The sequence below is a fragment of the Siniperca chuatsi genome, linkage group LG21 (assembly GCF_020085105.1).
Source record: "Siniperca chuatsi isolate FFG_IHB_CAS linkage group LG21, ASM2008510v1, whole genome shotgun sequence".
Classification (NCBI taxonomy): Eukaryota; Metazoa; Chordata; class Actinopteri; order Centrarchiformes; family Sinipercidae; genus Siniperca; species Siniperca chuatsi.
The window spans coordinates 7790053-7811310 of NC_058062.1; the positions used below are offsets into that span (position 1 = coordinate 7790053).

At 41.1% G+C, this 21258-nt stretch overlaps 1 protein-coding gene across 17 annotated transcripts in view; it reads right to left on the minus strand.

Annotated features, from left to right (window-relative positions):
- Window positions 1-21258, minus strand: part of si:ch211-278a6.1 (SRC kinase signaling inhibitor 1) — a 104532-nt gene that overhangs the window by 17717 nt on the left and 65557 nt on the right. For 12 of the 17 annotated variants that reach the window (XR_006376090.1, XM_044180186.1, XM_044180183.1 and 9 more), the window contains 9 exons: window positions 17023-17049; window positions 8199-8394; window positions 7380-7391; window positions 6624-6919; window positions 4290-5113; window positions 3933-4034; window positions 3381-3508; window positions 1280-1300; window positions 472-632 (listed from right to left, as the gene is read on the minus strand). Coding sequence is in view for 16 of the 17 variants with exons in the window: in XM_044180186.1 (XP_044036121.1) it covers window positions 472-632; window positions 1280-1300; window positions 3381-3508; window positions 3933-4034; window positions 4290-5113; window positions 6624-6919; window positions 7380-7391; window positions 8199-8394; window positions 17023-17049 (1767 nt within the window). In the remaining variant the exon portion in view is untranslated. The remainder of the gene's footprint in view (window positions 1-471; window positions 633-1279; window positions 1301-3380; window positions 3509-3932; window positions 4035-4289; window positions 5114-6623; window positions 6920-7379; window positions 7392-8198; window positions 8395-17022; window positions 17050-21258) is intronic. The other 5 variants (XM_044180180.1, XM_044180195.1, XM_044180188.1 and 2 more) reach the window with 4 other exon arrangements.

A 21258-nucleotide genomic window follows, 5' to 3' on the forward strand; every position in this document is an offset into this window, starting at 1 on the left:
CATTGGATATGGGAGGAGTAGAAGTGTCCATGTAGATTATGTGCAATTGATATGTAAATCTATATTTCCTTACATTTCACCAGTGTAAACACACACAGACTGGTGTTTTAGCCACTGTACAGGACTGCTTTTAGATACACACACCAAAGAATAAACAAGTCGGCAGCAGACATCCTAGAGCGCCCTCTGCCAGCACATGTGTGCAGGCGCATGGAGCTGGTGTTCACAAACACTGATTGCCTTTTGCAGTGTTCACCAGCTGGTGAAAACTATATTAAAAGGAGGTTTAAAACATGGGAACGGCAGGGAAATAGAATATCATAGAAATATTTCAAAACCCGGGCAAATAAAACTATCTGTCTGCATGGCTAGGTACCACTAATGGTAAAAAATTGTTTTTTGTAATTTGGGAGATCAGACTCTTTAAGAAACATCAGATAAATGGATTTTCTTGATGGATATACTATATACCTGTGTCTTGCGTAGCTGGGTGAGCTGTTTGCGCAGGTCAGTGGCATTTTGCTGCAGGCCGTGCAGGTGGAGCTGCATCTGCAAGCGGCCAACACTGTTCATCTGGGTTGTGTTAGAAGGTGGTGGCGGCATCAGAGCTAGAGGTGCAGATGGTGTATGAGCTGCCAATCACAGGATATGGGGGTGTCAGCAGGAGGTCAGTGGGAAACAAATTGGTTAGTTTGCTGAGATTTGCAGTCAGCCAGCATGACACACAATACAAACAGTAACACCCACACACACATAGCATAAAAATCTGAATTCTGGGCACACACACACACTCTGGAACAAAAACAGTGTGTGAATGCAAAAAAACGCCATATTCACAAAAACAGCCCACTGGGAAAAATGTGAGCTCATGCAATTAGTAACCCATATAGAAGTACAATTAGTCTATTCAGAAGTGACACACAGGTCTTTGTGAGTATGACCATTGACTCCCCAGTTATTCTCACATACACATATGCCTCCTGAACACACACACACACACACACACACACTCTCATACATATTTACAAAAAAGTGCCTGGTCTGTGACAAAGCAACCTTCTGAAATTCCCAAAGGAAAAATAAAACAGAAATTCAAAAAGTAGAGACAGAGACAGGACGAGGGGGGTCCGCACTCCGGGAAACCAACCAGGAGGAAAACGTGAGGATAGACACCGCCAGATACCCAGCAACACCACACATCCATACAGACAGCAGAGAGCCAGGAGAGATGTCTGATAGGAGAAATAAAAAGGGTGATAGAGTAGGAGATGGCAACTACCTTTCTGCTTCAGCCGTCCAGCTGGAATATGGAAAGAGTGAGCCAGTTACCGAGAAATTAATGAGAGGGTGATAAGTGACAAAGAGGGAGAGGAAAGTCTTAAAAGTTCATTTTTTCAGAATGATGATCCTGGAGAGCATTTATATTGACTACAGCAGAGAAAATGACTCCGGTGATGGCTTAGTCTTTCCAGCAGTGTATCAATTTGTGGAGAAGCTTCAAAGACAACTGTGTCCTTGCACAGGTCTGGCCACAGAAAAGGTTTGTTTGTGCCAAAACAGCACTACAAAATTATAGACATGGGAGAAAAAAGGACAGAAAGAGAGATGAGAGGAATAAAAGAAAAGCAGGGAAATAAAGGGTTTTATTCAGAAATGCTTCAGTATGTACAGGCTACACTTGTTGAAAAAAGATTTTTTCGTTCTTTTACGAAATTCTAGTCTCAAAAGTATTTGTTTTATAAGTAAAAGTAACAGTCTGATATTTTGAGAAATACACTTAAACATAAAATTCAATATCTGTGCATCCATTACAGAGATAGTCAAAAGTGAAAAAATAAACCTTCCAAATACTTCAAAGCTGTCTTATTACCTCATAGAGAAGGTTATGTTAACGGTCTTGTATGTTTGTTTGTTTGCTTAACACCTCCAACAGCTCCAAGCTGTTAAAAGGTATATTTTTTCATTTTTGACAGAGCTTTGCCAGCATTTATCCTCCTGCTTCCTGTATTTGTGCTTATTGAGGCTACATTACATTACATTTATTTAGCTGACGCTTTTGTCCAAAGCGACTTACAATAAGTGCATTCAATTCTATAAAGCGGATTTATCTATTTCTGTGTAAGTACATTGAGAGCAATGAAAAACCGGAGTCAAAGTCCTTGTATGTTTACAAAAAGCTGATCCTGACCAGCCACCATTTTTTAGCAGTGCTTTCAAATGGTGAATGAGTCATTTGGAATGAAACTCTTTAACTTCAGCAGTTGGAGAAAGACAAAGAAAGAGAAATAGAAAAAGAGAAAGAGATGAATGAGGGAGAAATCTCACCTAATTTCTTTGGTTTGGTTAAAACAAACTCTGGTTTAGTTTGTTTCGTTTGGGCTGGTGTGAAAGCTGTCAATTGAACTGTGGTGCAGACTAAACAACCAGACTAAGATGGTATGAAAAGGGGGGTCTTGGTCTGCTTCCAAGCAAACTCTGGTGTGGTCCGTCTGTGGTCTGAAAGCAAACGGACCAACCACAGGATTTCTTGATCGTATTTATGTGATTTTAGTATGATTTCAGAAGCTGAACTACTTTTAAATCCATCTGCTGATTTTGAACAGTTCTGGAAGCGATCTTATAAATAATCTGCAATAAGCAATGTAGGTTATACACTTTTGCAAATCATTTGGTAACCATGGTAACATGTATGGGCGTCAGCACAGCTTATATTCTACTCTGTGTACTTTGGTAGTTAATTTAGTCCATTAAAAAGTGTGTGCAATCCCACAGTAATAATGCAGTGCAAGTTGCACCAAAGTCTTATTTCTTCGTTAGCTTTTTGTGACACCAGAGAACATAAATATACACATAAGAAGAGGAAGTGCTGCATGACTTGCTATCAGTCACCAGAATTTGATTTCCCCATGTGGGTCCTGATGATGTGCTGATGATGCAGGATGACAGTCACCAAAACTATCCCATCAATGAGTTACCTGTCAGTCTGTCATTACTACATGTTTTCAGCTCTTGGTTTGTTACTTCCACACTGGACCAGAACTAAAAGGCAACAAGGTATGATTTTTTTCCCCCTGGTTCGGACCAAATGCCCAACTCCACAACTTTTAACTGAACCAATCAGGTGATAAAGACTGCAGCTTCCTGGACTGACGACATGTTTTCCTCTCTCTCATTGTGAGAGCACTGTCAAATTTAGATACATTTGTCATAAACCAGGAGGTCACCATCATTGCTTGTTTGTGTCCATTATCACAAACAAATTACTGTGTATTGTTTTCAGGAAAATGCAACAGTAAAAGAATTTTTAAACAGCACACTGAGTGTTAGTGCTAGTGAGTAACGGTTGGGTACACAGGTCACGATTACGTTGTTGTACTCACTTCCAGTGGCGGAGCCGTCGCTGTTGGTTTCGGTCTTCTCGCTGGAAGAGAAAGGTAATGGCCGTGAGAACTCCGTCCCTTGGTCCGGAGGGCAGCCCGCCATCATGCAGAGACGCAGCAGGCCGCATCTGAGGATCAACGGCCACAGGGCAAGGCAATTACAGTGCTAACGCTAACAGCACTACTGCTGGACACTATCAGACTGATTACATTAACAAGTTTTCCTCTTGTTAATGAGCCTCTATTGTGTTCATGAGGGTTAAGTGCCACGATAACAATGTTCAGTGTAAATGAGGAACTCTAAAAAGCTATCTTACACATGTCTATGTATCAATGCATAAATCAATAGCACTGTGCCCCGCAGCTAATGTTTAGGGCTCTGTACTTGTGCTGTGCTCACACAAAGTAATGTACCACTTCACTGCTATGGAGCTGATAATGGCTCTGATAATAGCCTACTGCTGTTCCTGTCAATAATGCTGCATATGTGTCTAAGCTGAAGCTGTATCTGTGAGTTTTAGATATGTAGTGGGGTATAATGGAGAGTCTTACGTGCTGTCACTGTCTGGTGCTCTGGTCAGCACACTCTGAACCAGGCCAGTAAGGCTGGCTATCTGCTTCTCCATCGCCTCCATTCGCTCCAGACGATGATCCCTGCAAAAGTAAATGCCACAGATACTATATCACTAAACGCTGAACACACTAAGGCAGGGGCAAATGAACACTTGGATTACATGAAAATTGCCACAAAAGAATTGCTGTATAAATGTACACAGTGCTGTAGAGTAAGCAAAAACGCTTCAAAAGTTCCTGTAAACTATCCCTAACCCTAAGAAAAACGCTTTTCAGGACCTCCTTTAAACAGTACAACATACCTTAATAAAATTCACCACACAGACTCCTACTGACCTGCTGCTGTCACAGTCTTGTCCAGACATTGAAGAACCAAAGCCAGGCGTGGCCCTGCCACCCTCCCCAGGCCCGGCTGTCAGACACAGAGGCTCTGAACTTGAGCTGGGCCTCGACTTTGGGCTCTCCACAAACACAGAGGAGGAAGCCGAGTCCTTGCGAAAAGTCTGCCTGACAGGTGAGGCTCTGCTGGGTGAGCTGGAATACGAGTCCCTATCCCTCAGCTGCATGTCAGGGATTTTCTGCGGGGATGAGGACGGCATGCGAAAACCCATGCCCAGTGTGGCTGAGGAGTATGTGTCAGAGTAGAGCGAACCTCCAGGCTTGTAGAGGGAATCATCCAGGTCCCCCTGAAGAGCAGCGGCTGAGTAGGTGCTGAGTGAGCGCACAGAGCCACGGCGGTACAGGCCACTGGAAACAGGGAAGCTAAAGGGGTCTCCAATGGCAGCTAATGACTGGGTGGATGCAATGCTGAGGCGGCCCTCGTGCATCAGGCTGTAGGGATCTGCATACAGCGACTCGTTTTTCATCAGCGCCATGTTTTTTGCAGAAACTTCTTCGTCAGGCTTGACATCACGACGCTCCAGGATGGCACTGGGTGAGGGAGACAGGCCTGCGTTGGCACCGTGGCCGGCTGAGGGATGGTGGGCATGTCGGGGCTGTTCATGCTGGGGATGGGACCCAGCAAAGGATGGAGGACGGCCCCCACTGTAGGAGAGGCGAGAGCGGGATGGAGAGCCAGAGGATGCTGAGACCGTAGAAGAGGGGAGGGTGTTAAGGCGGCGCGTTGGGGAGGAGTCACGAGAGGAGTACACCATCTCCCTCTGAAATGAACAAGCAGGGATGAGGGTTACCATGGAGACCTACGGATGAGAGCGCTGTTTCCCATGTGTCAGTTTGACAAGAAGATGACGATCTGACTGACACCAGACAGACTGTCACAGTCTGCGGATGCCAAAAGAAGATGATGAATTTCTCAAAAGGCCAGAATTTAGTCTCTAAAAATTTTCCTTGTTGATGATTGTTTTAGTTTTTTTTTTAATTAGGCCAATGACAAAATGAAAGAAAATGGACTGCTGCTTTTTTCAACCCACCTCTGCCTCAGTTTTCCTCCTGTTGTGATCTTTTTCATTTCTGCAGCTTTCAAAAGCCAAATACTCTGTTTTCCCTTGTCACGTAACTACTTTCGTTGTCTAAGTCATCCCTGTTTCTCTTCTTTTCATTCGCCTCTCAGCATTCTAGCTAACCTTGTGATGCGGCACAATGTAAGACACAGAAAATACTGGAGCGTGACAAAGGAATTTGTGCTGCTGAGCATTTATGCCCACGGACAACTATACATAGTGTATATTCACACAGCTACTGTATATAAGGTGGTCTGGTTTGCACACACTGTATGGACAACTTAAACAAGCAACAAAACAGATAAAAACACAGCTTAAGCCTCAAGTTGACAGCGCCAGACACACAACATGCACAGGAGTCAATGAATGGTAAGATGCTTGTTAAGATGCATCCTGCGTTTAGTCTCCAACAGTTATAAAGAAGAGATGGACTGTGCATCTGACACTTACTGTGGAAGATGATGGGTAACTTTGATGATTCTTGGTTTCGCTCAATAAAAGTGTTGCTTAAAATCATGCCTTTAAGACTTCCTGGTATCAAACTCAGTTTGAGGGTGTATTAAAATGTATATGTACAGTTTATAGGTACTAGTCAGCTGTGTCTTTACCCTTCCTTTTCTGTTTCTTGTATACACAGGCACAAACAAGCATGTAAGCATGCACAAACACATAAAACCTACAGCATAGTACATGCACACACAATATACACAAGCATAACCGTTGTTTTTCACTGCCTGTTTGCATGGTTAATAGCAGTTGTATTCTCAGTATTGTGTGAATAATGCAGATGGTAAGCAGGGTTTTGTATGAAACAATTAAAAAAAAAAAGTCTCCCTCTGGCTTCCTTGATCTTCACTGAAGCAGAAATAGCTTCGGATGTTAAAATATGCTCAACTCACAGAGGAACATTGTTCTCTGGTGCTTGCACAGCAACAGATGGCCTACTTGAAGATAAGAAAATACATTTCCAGGAGGAATACCTGTTAAATTACTAACCCGCATACACTGCAACAGCCTGTCAAAGTTACCATGAAATCTAAAAAACACTATTAACTTGCCAAAGAAGCACACTGCTCCTCTTTATGTAGAGGCACAGAATGGTGGCAGTTCTCACTAATGGCTCAGTTGTCAAACATCAGACTAGCAGGAGATCAGACAGCAAGAGTTTGCCCTCTTCACCTCCCCACTCCCCCAGCTCCCTTCTCCTCACCCTCAGGTCTCCGTTAGCCAGGTGTGCAGCAGCAGGGTAGGAGGCGTAGATGGGCTCTTTGCGGTAAATCTTGATGATGCTGCGGTCCTGGATGTCCCGAACGTCCTCCAGCTCATAGAAGACGTTGCGGGCCTCGTCCTTGATCAAGATGGCCGTGTTGGGTGACTTCAGCATACCTGCTGTCAATTTCTGAGGGAACATGTGCACGATGAGAGCATGCAGCGTGTCCAGGCTGCTCAGCTCGTGGGTGATGTGCACCCGACGTGTCTCATCTCCATACTGCAGGAACAGCACGCCTAAAAGAGATTGATATGGGAGAGACGGTTGAGTTAGAAGGCGACAGCTTTAGTGAATGGAAAGAATAACTAGAAAACTAATTCTGTCAAATCTTTTTTGCCATTTTGAAAGATATAGTGTTGTCAATTATGATGAAAATGTTCTGCCTTTTGGTATATGAGATCCAGATAATGATTTTTATCATCAGATATCAGCATGAATAATCACTGACAGAGTAAACACCAATTCTTTCTTTCTGAATATGACGATAGGACTGTGGTAGCTGTGTGAGAATTCACAGCTAAGGTGCAAAAATGCATGGGTAAGGTGGGTTGAATTTTTACTACTACTATTATTTTCTAACTTCCTAGCAATAATGGATGTTAAATTACCCCCAAATAGCCCCACTTCATGGAAAACTTTGTCAGATGCTGCAACCCTTGATTTTATAGATAAAGATGAGTCTGACGCCTGACTAACCTGAATATTCATCTTCATACACCGTGGGACAAACAAAAAGAACAAACAAAGCAAAGAAAGACCAGTGATTAAAAGTCAAGCAAAATAAGTGAGATATTGCAGACGAGTTGGGGAGAGAAGAAAACAAAGAGAGTGGTTAGTAAAGAGACAAGGAAAGGAGAGACTGGCAGCTTCATTGTTCTACTTCTGTCTGAACTCATCAGTCACTGCCACTTTAGTTTTACTGTGACTTTTTTTATCTCACTGTACCTAACGTAACACCACACCTTGTCCTTTATGAGTCTGAGCCAGCCTCACACTAATCCTCTCTACACTCCCAGGGCCCTTTTGTAGTAAACCTGTTCCTTGACTCTGCTGTTTACTCTTGTAAAAACATACCCTCAGTCCTGTATGATTAACACAGACGTGCTGTATTACAGTCACCAAAATAAATACCTAAACTAAATAGTATGTTTTAATAATTCCATACTTAATATAATAAACTATACTTTCAAGTTCATAGTATACCTGCACAGATGTTATGAAACAAGGTTTGCTCACACATTCTGCGTGAATATATTAGGAATATATTGTCACTGAAAAAAGATCAACTTGTTATAAGTTCTCCAACCATTTCAGAAAGTTCTCTGTAGCAGAGCAATTAGACTAAACTAAAATTGTTAAGGTAAATGAGGTGAGAGTATAACACTTCCTCCCATTCTCTGTAAGCACAGCGGTTCACATCACCAGCTACATGAGGTAAACAGACAGCTGCAAATCTGCCTCGAGTCCGACCAGCATGTTGTGACAGAGCCTGCCAGCAGTGCTTCAAATCTTAACCTGGAGATCGTAGCTTATTCTGGCTGGCAGAGCGGGACAGCGGCAGGCTCTGGCGAAATCGGTTCATCCGGTTGAACCCGAGGGGAATGTCGGCTTCTGACATGGTCTCCAAGGATTCAGCGGAGGCAAAGGAGAGCTTGGCGGCCTGGTCGGCAAGCCCAGACTGGGTAGACTGGGAATGCCGTGGGCTGCGGCTCTGCAGGAGGAGAGAACACATGGAGACACACAATCACTTATTGAGAGGTGAAATCAAGGCGGAGAGAATTGATTGGACGGGACAGATGGAGTAAGACCAAAGCGGAAAAGAGACAGTGAGCACACAATGACACATCACACAATGAACCACATAACAAGATTAACAAGACCTTGACAATGGTTTAGCTACCAGCCATTCACTAAGAATTTACTAGCGTCACGGTATCTGACATCAGTTGAATGCTGCAGCAGAAAAACACAATATAGTTATTCTCAAATGGCACAGCACTCCAGGGCATCAGCCTTCATGAATCACCTATGGTGGGTAAGGAGCAAAATTAAGTCGAAATTGTGCTCCAGCTTAGCATAAGTTATGTCATGTTTGCTCAACTCTGCACACCTCCCACATGCCCTCATCCAAACTCTTGTCCCTGTGCTGCTACAAACTTTAAACGAGTGCTTGTGGGATGGGAGGAGAGGCTCATGCAAATCCTGGGCTGTCACTGTGGGTTTATCCTGCCAGCCTATGCCCGGACATCTCTTACTGAAAGACTGTTAGTGCAGCTGGGGCTGAGCTCACTGAACTGGCTCCCTGATGCCCCACCGCTGTAGCGTCTCCTCCAGCTCAGAGGCTGCTGTAATGAGCTCCCAGAATGCTGTCTGCTGATTGTTTGGACGACAGAGGCAGACACATCCTTAGCCACAGTACAGTAGCTGTGCCTGTCTCCTCCTCCTTGCACCATGAACACAACAGTTTTTCCCCCCTTTCCAAGGATTTCCATCTCTCCCTTCTCTGCCTGAGTCAAATTGCAGCATGGCTTTCATTAATGTAGTATTTAATTAATGTGAGAGTCTGACAGAAGCAACACAGAGGGCCATCTCTGCGCTCATTTAATCTCAGCAGTACTACACAGAACACACTCATATATCCATTTATGACTGTGTTAACTGGGCAATAAGACAGGAGGCCATACTGCAAAGTAAACTAGAGCTGCAACTAGATGACTTTCACAGATTTTTTTCAAGTAATTCAGTAATTGTTTAATCCATAAAATGTAAAATAAATTGCAAAATAAATAAATGCTATCTCCTTTTACCAGAACCCAAGTAGGCATCTTCAAATTGCTTGTTTTGTCTGAACAACAATCCAAAACCTATAGTTATTCAGTTTACAATGATATAAATCAGAGAAATGCAGCAAAGCATCACACTGGACAAACTGAAACTAGCAAAGCCTGGCTGTAGGGATGGCAATGTCAGTCTGTCGGTCCACCACTTTGGTTCAGACTCAAATATCTCAACAACTATTAAGATGGATTGCCATGAAAGTTTGTACAGACATTCATGGTTCAATTTGTCCACTACTTTGGTTAATAACTAAATACCTGCAAAACTAATGACATTCCCATCAGCCTCAGCTTTACTTTGTGTTTAGTGCTAATTTAAAATGTTAGCATGCTAAATAGCTAAACTAAGGCTACGTTCCCAAATCCGATTTTTTTTTGTGAGTCTCAGATCAGATTTTTTCATAACAGTGTGAACAGCACAAGTCACATGGAATCTGATCTTTTCAATTCTGATTTGTGCCACCTTCATATGTAGTCCTAAATCAGATACAGGTCTGATTTTTTCAATGGAACCTCAGTCTGAACAGTCATATCGGAATTCACGCAACTTTTACGTTACTCTAGAGTGTCATTGGTCACAATTCTGTGCTGGCCGGAGAATACAAACATGGAAGACAGCTGCGATGGATGTTGTCAGTGGAGGGACAGTGAGCTGTTAGACCTCTTTAGTATTTGAGGTGACACTTCTGTGCAAGCAAGGAGTCGCATCGTAACCGGTCTGTGTTTGAAAGCATATATAAACAAATGGCCTTCGTGTTTACTTCCACACGACAGCGTGATGTGTGTGACGTCTTTGTTATTGCTCTTTTGTGCATGAGGGTCAGTTCAGGACCGTGACTAGTTTACACTGGAATCTGATATTGGCCACATTTAAAAAATGTGAACGGCCAAACAAAAAAATCTGAACTGAGCAATAAATCCGAAATGAGCATTAAGGCTTGCAGTGTGAACGTAGCCTTAGGTGGTGAACATGGTAAACATTATACCTGCCTAACATAGGTATGTTGTCATTGTGAGCATGTTTAATTCCTGACATTAGCATTTAGCTCAAGGCACTGCTGTGCCTAAGAGCCTCACAAAGCAACTAGCATGGCTTTAGACTCTAAGTCTTGCTTGATAAATGGGTCAACCAATTAATCGTGTAACTCATTTATCGGTAAGTTAAATGACTGTCGCTGATTAAACTTCAGTCAATCAAATAATTGACAAATTTTTGCTACACTACTGTAAACTAAACTAAATGGGCCACAGCAACATGTAACTACTACTATCATTGGTGATTTGCTCTTTAAATTATCTGCTTTGCTATCAAATGTGTGTTTACAAGGCAAGTTAAAAACCCCCATCAGGACTGAGAAGCGAAACAATCCGTTTTATAATGTATGCTTCTGTCACTATCATACATAATTCAGTCACACACACACACACACACACACACACACACACACAGTGTGATAGTGGTGGTGTCCAGTGATAGTGGTGGCAGACAGTGTCTGAGCACGCAGAGGGATGGTGATGCTGACCGATAACCCCCACCCTGTTTTCTAATAGGGTCATTTATCTAAACTGTGACCACACTGAACAAAAACACAGCCAACAGCACCACAGAGTAGCGGCACGTACTGCAGTGTGTCATATTCTGGCCAGCTACAGTGGGATATTAAAGACATTAGGGGGTTAGATACAGTAATATACATAGTAAGGTTGGGGTTCAATAGCATTTCACCTTGTCTCAATCTAGTATTGAATCCTCTTAATGAATTAGATTCTCTTTGAATCCCTTCTTTAAATTCTGTTTAGGTTTCACCAATTTTAGGAAGCAAAAGTTCTGAATGCAGAAACTTCATATTTAAAAGGAATAGTTTGATACTTTGGGAAATACACTTATTTGCGTAAACATAAAGGTACAGCGAGCAGCTGGTTAGCTTAGCTTAGCACAAAGACCAGAAGCAGGGGAAACAGCTAGCCCAGCTCTGTACAAATATAAAAAACAAACTATTTCTTGGCTCTGAGCAGTTGCCCGGCAACCAGCAGTCAGTTTTAGACTTGGGTTTTGTGTGGATTAAACAAACAAGATGTGACATCAGGTCAGAGCCAGGCTAGTTGCTTGCCCCATTTCTAGTCTTGGTGCCAAGCTAAGCTAACTGGCTGCTCACGGTACCTTCATATTTACTGTACAGACATGAGTGATATCAATATTCTCATATAACTCTAAAATTTCCTTTCCTAAAATTATTATTAAAAAAATATTCTTGTAAAAAATAAAACTCTCATTTTTCAGTAGACTACATATCACCTTCTCAATGATAATAAAAAGATAAAAGATTTGATAAGACAAAGACAAACTCTAAGCTTAACAAATCCAGGTATTTAACCAACTTGGAACCGGATCTATAGTGGAACCAGCTGCCTGAGCTCAAACCTATTACTCAGGAGAAGTAACACCCAGAAATAGATTTTGCATAGAACTGCAATAATAGCTTTCAGTATGAATGGGAATGACTGAAAAGACCACCATATCTAAAACATGTCAAAAGAGATATTTATTAGCGTATCTGTAATTTTTTTCTGCACAGCTGAGAGAGAAACACAGAGCAACTCCGTTTCAAAATCTTGAGTCATTCTACTAGTGCATGTTAGAATTTCATTTTAATGCTAAATAACCTAGTTGGAGCTTTCTATGAAAAGGAAAAGGGAATTAAGAATATGGTGCTGCATGACTGAGCTCGCCTCTCACAATGTCTGCAGACTCACATTTTAAATTTCTGAACCAGCTGAAAAAGAAAAACAAAACTGTGTAGGGAAAGCGATCAATGCTCTGCTCTCAACAACTAATGAATATGCTGTTGAACAAGACAATGAAACCCCAATGTATGAATGCGTGTAAGCTTACTGCAGCTGTCGTTATATGTTCTTAGTCAACTTGCCTTGTTACAACAGGCTCCAAACATTAACTTCCATATTGCTGGTTTATGTGATATGAAAACTGAAAATATATCTCTGCAGTAATTTTGCACTGTAAATATTATATGTGAATACACCATCTGGTCATGCATCTGGTCCTGCTAGACATATCAGTGTTGGTATGTGTTGGTTCTACTTCCTTCTCATTTTCCTCTACAATCCTCCCTCCACACCTGCCTCCTGCCCTCTCTCCACCTCAACCTTTTCTTTTAGAGTGATTCAGACTTTTTCAACAGCACTCAATTACTGTCAAGAACTCTACACTGTTATAAGGGCACAGCGAAAGAGAGGAACAAGTAGGGAACAGGATGATCTTACACAGAACAGAAGCGAATGGAGTGGAAAGCGGGATACGGCAACCTGACAACAGACCTTAGGCTATAAACTGCATTAAACTCATTGCAACCACCCACCATGTTGTCTCTTGTTTCATGTGCTTGTACACACAAACATGAGCGTAATCATGCACACACACTAGGACACTCTGTTTTAAGGTCAAGAGATGGTAGCCTTGGTATATGGCTTTTTGTGTTTGGGAAAGCACATCTCATCAAACTCCATCTGACACTTAAATATTGTCTCACTTTGTCTGGAAACTTCTTAACCTTGTAGAATGGGTAACAGAGAATTTCCTAGTTTTCTTTCTTCTTCAATATTAATGTCATCTTCAAAATTGATTTGCAATTCATCCACATAATGTTTTGGATGCAAAGAAGATGCAAAGAAATAATAATAGTTTTAAACATACTGTACATACCATAATGAAACAGTGTGAATGCTTCTTGTTAGGTCATGTGTGCTTTTTACCTAAAAAGTCGGGCAGCACTGTATGGATTAAGCTAGATTTTAACCCTGAATTGGTTGGACAAATTTTAGAATTTGGCTGAATTTCCATTAAGATGAGTTGTCATTTGACGTGCAGTTTGAGGGGTGTCACGATGCCTGACTAATTGCCTCAATTATCAACGATCTGGTTCTCAGAGGGATTTCAAAAATTTTGGTTGGCTGTCCGATTTCCACAGGGCTGCTGTCAAAAGATCTGTAGTGAGCTTGTTTTAATATTAGTTAAGATTGCTGTGATATAAAATTGAACTTTGATGCAGAGCAGACAGGCAGACAGACCATATTGTCTGCCTCTTCCCGCCATCTGCGGCTTCATATTTTTCTTTTTTCCCTTGTTACTTTCCCTTCATGGAAAGAATTGCACAAAGAAAATCTGCCTTTTTCTTATTTTGTCAACATTGTTGAGTGGTTGTCTCGTCTAATCAAGTTTTTTGAAGTGTCACTGGACAATCCATGTTTACGTTCCATGCGAGCACCCACTTTGTGACCAGTCAGCTGATCCATACAGTGTGAGCATGAAAATTGCAGGTTCAAATTAAAATATGCAGTGTGAGTTAACACAACATACAATATTAATAGAAATGCCGTGTCTGCCCAGCTTAAGTTAAGGCTAACTGCAAGATTTCAGCATATTATGTGACATTCATGTGAAGAGCAAATATTAATGAATTACAAGTAACTGTCTAGGTTGTGGTTTGGTAATTGGTACTAGATATGAGGGTTAAATCCTAAAGTCCAGAGGTAAGCTGACCACAAAATTGCTGCTGCTAGGCTCTTCTTTCTGATCTTTTCCCCAAATGTAATAATTTCCCTGTTAAGTGATGTGACATTCTGCTGGACTTGAGCAAAGAGAGAATATAGGTCAACCAGAAATGTCAAAGACAGCTTGATGTGTGTGAAATGACAGTGAAGTGTTTGACTCCTGGGTATTACTTGAAAGACAGGTGTTAAATGGTTGATATCACAACCCTCATGCCTTAACCGTATCTCTTCTGTTATTTTTTGCTCCAGCTTTTTTTGTTTTCTCCTTCTAATGATATCTTTCTCTTCCTCAAAATCTTGTCTGTCTTTGCCTCCCATTGTCTTCCGCTCCTTACTTTTTATCCCCTGTCACTCATTTGTCCTCTCCCACCACTCTCAAATCTCACTTCTGATTCTTGCTGAGCTGCTTTACATCAACATATCTGCCTCCACCTCGGTCTCTAGTGGCAGAGGCCAAAGCCGCATCCAGGTGCCATGCTTGTGCTGTTGCTGTATGCATTCGAGGATTTTGAGTCTGCATTTTCTCCCTCTACCCATAACCTGGCTCTTTTTCCATACAAAAGAAAGTTCACAGCTCTCACTTTTAGAAAATGGAGAGAGAAAACAGCTCCCTAAAATTGATCCATCTCTGACATCTGTTAGTCTCTACTTGCTCTACCCCCACTATCATTATTTCTCTCCATCTTTTCCAACTCTCAGGCCAATCTTCTGCCTGGACACACAATCCCCAACCCCCAACAACCCTAGAGTCCTGTCTCTTTATAATACCAGGAGTCATCAATGCATGGAACAAATAGCTTTGCCAAATTGCTGTGAATTGTGCTTCGATGCAAACTGTTTGCTCAGAAGGAGAGGGAGCAAAATGGTGTACTCTTCCAGAGAGGAGATGATGGCTGAGATAGCTGGTAGTGAATCTCTTTTTTTTTTCTGATAGAAAATTGAGAAACAGTAGCCTGAAAATATGGCGAGAAGCTACATGTTGCAGACAACTTCTTTTCAGATGTACATTTAACTGTGGCCCATATCCACCAATTGTAATTGTCGTCAATAAGGTTAAAAAGTATCTGATAAGATCCTTGATATACATATTTTTAAAAAAAAAAATTTATGTATTACAATCCTGGTAGTAGTTTCATTTAGTGTTTATTTTCAGCAGCCAGGCAAATCCAGGGAGAGAGTCAAGCTTAGATTAGAGCTGGTGGGATGAGGGAGTAGGATGGGGCTTTCAGCAGCTTTAGTGCGAAATGAAGAAAATTGAGCAGGATGAGGTGTCAACATAAAAGGTGTCAACAACAGAGTGTGTGTTGAAAGCAAATAGCTTTAGATCTGTTGCCACATGGACCACTTTGGTTGGGTTGTTTCATTCTACATTTTATTACCGCTGCAGCACCTTGTGGGGCCAATAAATAAATTCTAACTGTCTCTGTTCAGTGATTACGCTACCTCATTTGATTCATTTTTTGGCTGCTGCAAAGCAACATCAAGCAATTAACAGAACAACAATTTACTGTACTAAGAAGTGCAAGGCACCAAAAATAAGAAACATCCTATTTTTTTTAGAGCTGCAACAATTAGTCGATTAATTGGCTGGCAAACAATTAATCAGACTGTTGATCGGACAAAACAAACACATTTGAAGACGTCAACTTGCCTCTAAGAAATTATGATTTATTTGCGATTATTATGATTATGATTTTTCACAAATGTTTTGACGTTTCATGAACCAAACGATTAATTGAAAAAATCTGCAGATTAATCAATAATGAAAATAACTGTCAGTTGCAGCTCTGCTATTTGTAAGCATTTCAACATTATCAGTTTTGCTGGAAACACATTTGATTCTTTTCTCAAAAAATTATCATAATTTGATTGTTTGATGTTTAGAGCTTTACTTTTTATACTAACATACCCACAATGTTTTGCAAACCACCTGAAAGTCCTGAAGAGTTTAAATCGTTTGGTTGTGTAATAGATTTATGTGATAGATAGGGCACTAAATTCTATTTCATATCACTGTTGTTTGAGGTTAAAGTACTTGTGGGAGTGAGGAATAAATTGCTTCTCCTTCCCCATGGGTCAGGGCATATGGCTATTGATATTCAGTGACATTTCCACCCTGTCCAAATTATATTGTGAGCAGGGATTCAGACAAGACAACACCACAGATAAGCCCTAGGCTCTTCCCTCACACACACACACACACACACACACACACACACATCAATACGTTCTTTAACTTGCTCTGTTTAGATAGCACACCTCCCTGCCTGCCTCTGTGAGGTGTAATGCCACAATAAAGTGATACACATTACACCAGCTAACAAATAGGCTCAACTCTTTAAATTCAGCAAAAGCGATATACATTTTCAATATGTCTTGATGCTGGCCTTCTCCAATATATACAACCCATATATTCTCTCTGCAACCTGTGGATAAAACACATTCAGCAGCCCAGCCATGACTCAAGCCTCTGTGCTAATGTCAAAGCATTATTTCAGTAATGCCTCAGCGGCACATCTGAAATGTCTTCTTAATGTCTCATTCAGTCTGAGTAATACTTCAGCAAGGTCACATGGCTTCTAGCCATTAATGCTAGCTGACTGAGGTATCATAAAACCTGAGAGAATCATCTTCTGCAGATTAAATGGAGCTGGAGAAGTTTAAGCTGTCGCCACCCCTGACACCTCTGCCACTGCAACCTTACACACACTACAAAAACACACACACACACTGCCTGAAGAGCCAAGAGATGTCAAGTGAGCTGGGTGTTGCATGAGCCAGAGGACCAAGGAGATAAGCTGGTGATGCCGGAGGAGTCTGAGGTGATCCCACAGCACAGAACACACACAGATTCTCATTCTCTCTCTCTCTCTCTCTCACACACACACAATGGACAGGAGAATAACAAACACACAGGGACACGTAGCACTGACCTTAAAGCTCCAGTAGTTGGGCTGTTGCTGTGGAGTTCATGAAGGACAAAAGAGGGAAGGGAGGGAGACAGAAAAGTTAGATACTTCTCTAATAATGGCTCAAGTTCACTGACAAAAAGAAACCATTGTAAAAAAAAAAAAAACATGGTGCATAGAACAACCTGGACTGGACTGGAGATGAGACTGAATGCAGGCCTTTTACACAAAAATCCAGTGCATCCTTTCCAAAAACATTATCAGCTTCAGCTAATGCGACTAAACAACAATCATTAGGTTTGATGGTGTTAGTGCAGGGGGTGGCTGTGTTTTACAGTCATCGTGTTACAGCGCACCTGAAACAAGATTGCGCTGTTGGCTGAAATAAAAAGAGTGAAATCAAGTCAAACAGCAGACCACTCTGTTGTTCCGACGTTGGCCTTTTTCCCAGACTTCTCCACCACAGGCAAGTAACCGCTCTGTCTCCCCCTCGCTCTCTCCTGTCTCTTTCGCTCTCGATCCACCTGCTGTGCTCTTTTCATCTGAATGTCGCCACCTCACCTGCTTATTTTCACCAGCCCATGCAGTATCTCTCATCTGTCCATTTGCCCTTCCTGCCGCTCTGCCATGTATGAAAAGGTGCTCACATGTTGGCTGAGGCCTTAGGAAGTGAGCTTTCCAGTAAAACATAATCACACCACAGTCATAACCAGGCCAAGCCACTGATGGCCCAGAAATACCTCAAAATGACTTGGAAAATTAAAAAAAATTATTGGGCTGAGTTCATGAATTTTAATTCTAATCCAAACTCTTATTCTAGTTCTTATTTTTATCTGCAGGCAATTTTCACTCCATTCAGCCTCCCTTCTGCAGGGCTCACATTACTCTTCTGGTGTAGGGATGAAAAAAAGTGACAGGCAAGTTTTGATTTATGATAGTTGGTGGTTTTTCATTATTAGCCTTCCATTATAATACTGTCTCAACAAAAGCCTAGATTATTTCAGTAAACACGAACATCAGAGGGAGCATTTTCAACTGATTATTACCTTATTGTAATATAATCTTTCACTTAATGTTCCCCCATTTGGCCCTGCTGCCATTCTTCTTTCTTCATTCACTTTATGCTCTCTCGCTCTCTTTCTTTTTCTCTTTTCTTTATGTATTGGGGTGCAACGTGTTGCTTGGTTTTGATACAATATTAAGTGTTACACTAATCCAAAGAGGTAATGTTTCATGGCCAAGATGACACTGAGCCATGACTAAGGACCATCTGGTCTAACACAGTGTAACCATTTACACTTATACTGCATGTACTACAGTTATTATGCAAAAATCTATGTATTTTTTATACAACTAGATGATAAAAAACATGTGCAGACTTATGCCAATCAAACTCTGACACTGCTAATAAAACTTCAAACTTTAGCTGTGTCCCAATTCCACACAACATACACTGTGTACAACAGTATCTTTATAGTATACTGTTTTGCAGTTACTATACAAGGAATCAACATATTTAACCATTTTATAACAGGAAATGGAATTGTTTCGTATTGATATATACACATACATACCATCGTACTGCATGCACATGGTATGTACACAATAACGGTGTGTCTACACAGTAGGTGTTTCAGCCACGTTTCTCAGCAGTCCATCTCAAGCACGTCTGATGGAACAGATACGCTCCTCTTTTCATCAACACAACTGTCTACACAGGCACATATTGGCTCAAGTTTCATTTGCTCTATACGCGCATAAACATGACCTGAATCATATATTTATGCTTCAAATCGATTTACTTCCGTTTATGCGCATAACTACAGTGATTGTGTGGTGGGCTCTGAGAGCTGCCAAAACCTGGGTGACCTACACCCAATACTGTGCCTGAACGCATCTGGTGTCAACACAGTGCACTGAAGCTGCTGCTCTGCCAATGTGCTGCTCACTGTCTACATCTCCTGTGTACACACAGTGTTTGATTTTGTGAAGTTTTATTGGCAGTGTCATTTCACAGAGAAAACAAGGTTTGTAACTGTGAGTACGTTCTCCACTTCTGTTGTGCAATGCATCGTAGGACAATAGTGTCGATCAATAGTTGTTCATCAATTGTTACTTCATGCAGCCTCGTGGCACTTGTGTCAGGTGGAACATGGAACTGAGTATTAAGGCGCTTATTCTCAAAGGCTTCTCCTTGAGCTATTGTGCTTTGGGTTGTACCTCATTTGTTCATCACAAAAGCATCTGCCAAATCAATAAATGTAATATAAATGCAATAGCACACTCAAAAATCATGCTAATTTAGTAGGCGTACTGGCATCTTTGAGTACACTTACTTTTGTCACTTTTCCAGTGTGAACGCACTACATACTCTTACCTGCTTAGAATTAATTGTAGTAATATTAGTAAAGTAATAGCATGGAAATGGGACACAGCACAGTCTTGGTATAATAATAGTAGGGGTTGGACACAATAACAGAAATATAATGTAACCCACTACAACTCTACAAACTATGACATAAAAAATTTACACTTATCTGAAACTGAAAACTGACCAAACTGAACATTATAACCTGCATTCTAAAAGGTAGTAGCAATTCCAAGGTATTTTATTGTGTGATTGTGTCCCCCAAATAATGTTTGGCTGATAGACAGGGGACTTGTGCTCTTTATCATTTTAAATGTTAGAAAAACATTCTATATATCTGGGAGTGCCTAGCCTAGAGACAGCGAGACACTCAAAATGATATGGAGCATAATCTCAATCCACCAGTCCTTTTCCCTATAGCATATAAATTTCTACCAACATATGTCAAAGCACTTATTATTACAGACAACTCTTTGATGTGACGCTGAGGAGAATTTCTGTCTCCTAGCCAGCTGTTCTGTTTTTTTAAATGCCATATATTGTCGCTGTCCAGTGAAAACCATGTATGTGTAATGTCTTTTTTTTTAAATGTATTTATTTATTTATTTTTTTGGCATTTCTGCTTTATTTTTGATAGAGATAGTAGAGAGAGACAGGAAAGGTAGGGGAGAGAGAGAGGGGATGACATGCAGCAAAGGGCCCGGGCCGGACTCGAACCCGGGCCGCTGGTAAGGATTTAGCTATGATACCTGGTACACACTCTACCAGGTGAGCTACCGGGGTGCCCTGTATGTCTAATGTCTGAAAGATTAAATTCTCCTTCATGGGATCATATAACAACAACAATAATAATAATAATAATAATAATAATGATGATAATAATAATAATAATAATAAACACCTTTTTAAAAAACCCGATGATCTCAAAAAATGCATTATCACATAACATAAAACAAGGCTGTTCTGCACCTCCTCTGTCAGAAAGCTAATTCTCAGTCAGACTCAGGGGTGAGAGGTCACAGGTGAAGTGGGTCACTTTCAGGGATAAGATAATACATGAGCTTGTTTCAGGTTGGACTAATATTGGCCTTGACTACCTGATCATGTGTCAGTCATTTATTCTGTGTAGCCAGTCAGTAAAGCTTCGTCCTTGACAATTTGTTGAACTGACAGCGGCTCAGGGGCACCATTGGTGTGTCATAAATAATTGCTATTTCAATTCAGAATTTCAATTCTGCTGTTCAGACAACATTAATGATTTTATTTTCCCACAAAGCTAAATGACTCCGGGGGCTGGCTTTAATGGTGCGGAAGTGATTTGTGGTCTTGTGTGTCTGTCTCAGCCAGTGTTTCTCTGTTTGTTGCCTTAATGAGGTTTACTCACAGTTCTCAGGTAAAGTAAACACATTCATTCTCTCATGTTGTTTTAACTGTTGCTCTACTGACAGCTGCAGATATACTGAACTTGGACTTTAAGTTGCAAATACTGCACTTAGAGGGTGTGAGAGCAAACTGGAGAGGGATTTCAATGTATGGTATTACCCCTTAACAATTCTCTATCCTGGCAATCATCTCTGCAATCAATGCATTTCTTCTATGTTGAAATTATATTCAAGACAACGTTTTATACTGTCAGTCATTATCACACTAACTCATTATGCCATAATCCCAGATGATAGACGAAACTCTTGACTAAGGCTCTACTACTTAGCTCAAATGTACATCTTGTCATTTTTAACCTCCTGTTGAATTAAATATGCTGTGAGCACCAAGAAGACAGACTTTGTGATGTACATTTGAGATGTCAGATTAAGTTTGGGACTGAGGGACTAAATGCATTCCTGACTGCTAAGTAAAGACATCCATGTATACATTTTCACACAGGCTTGTAC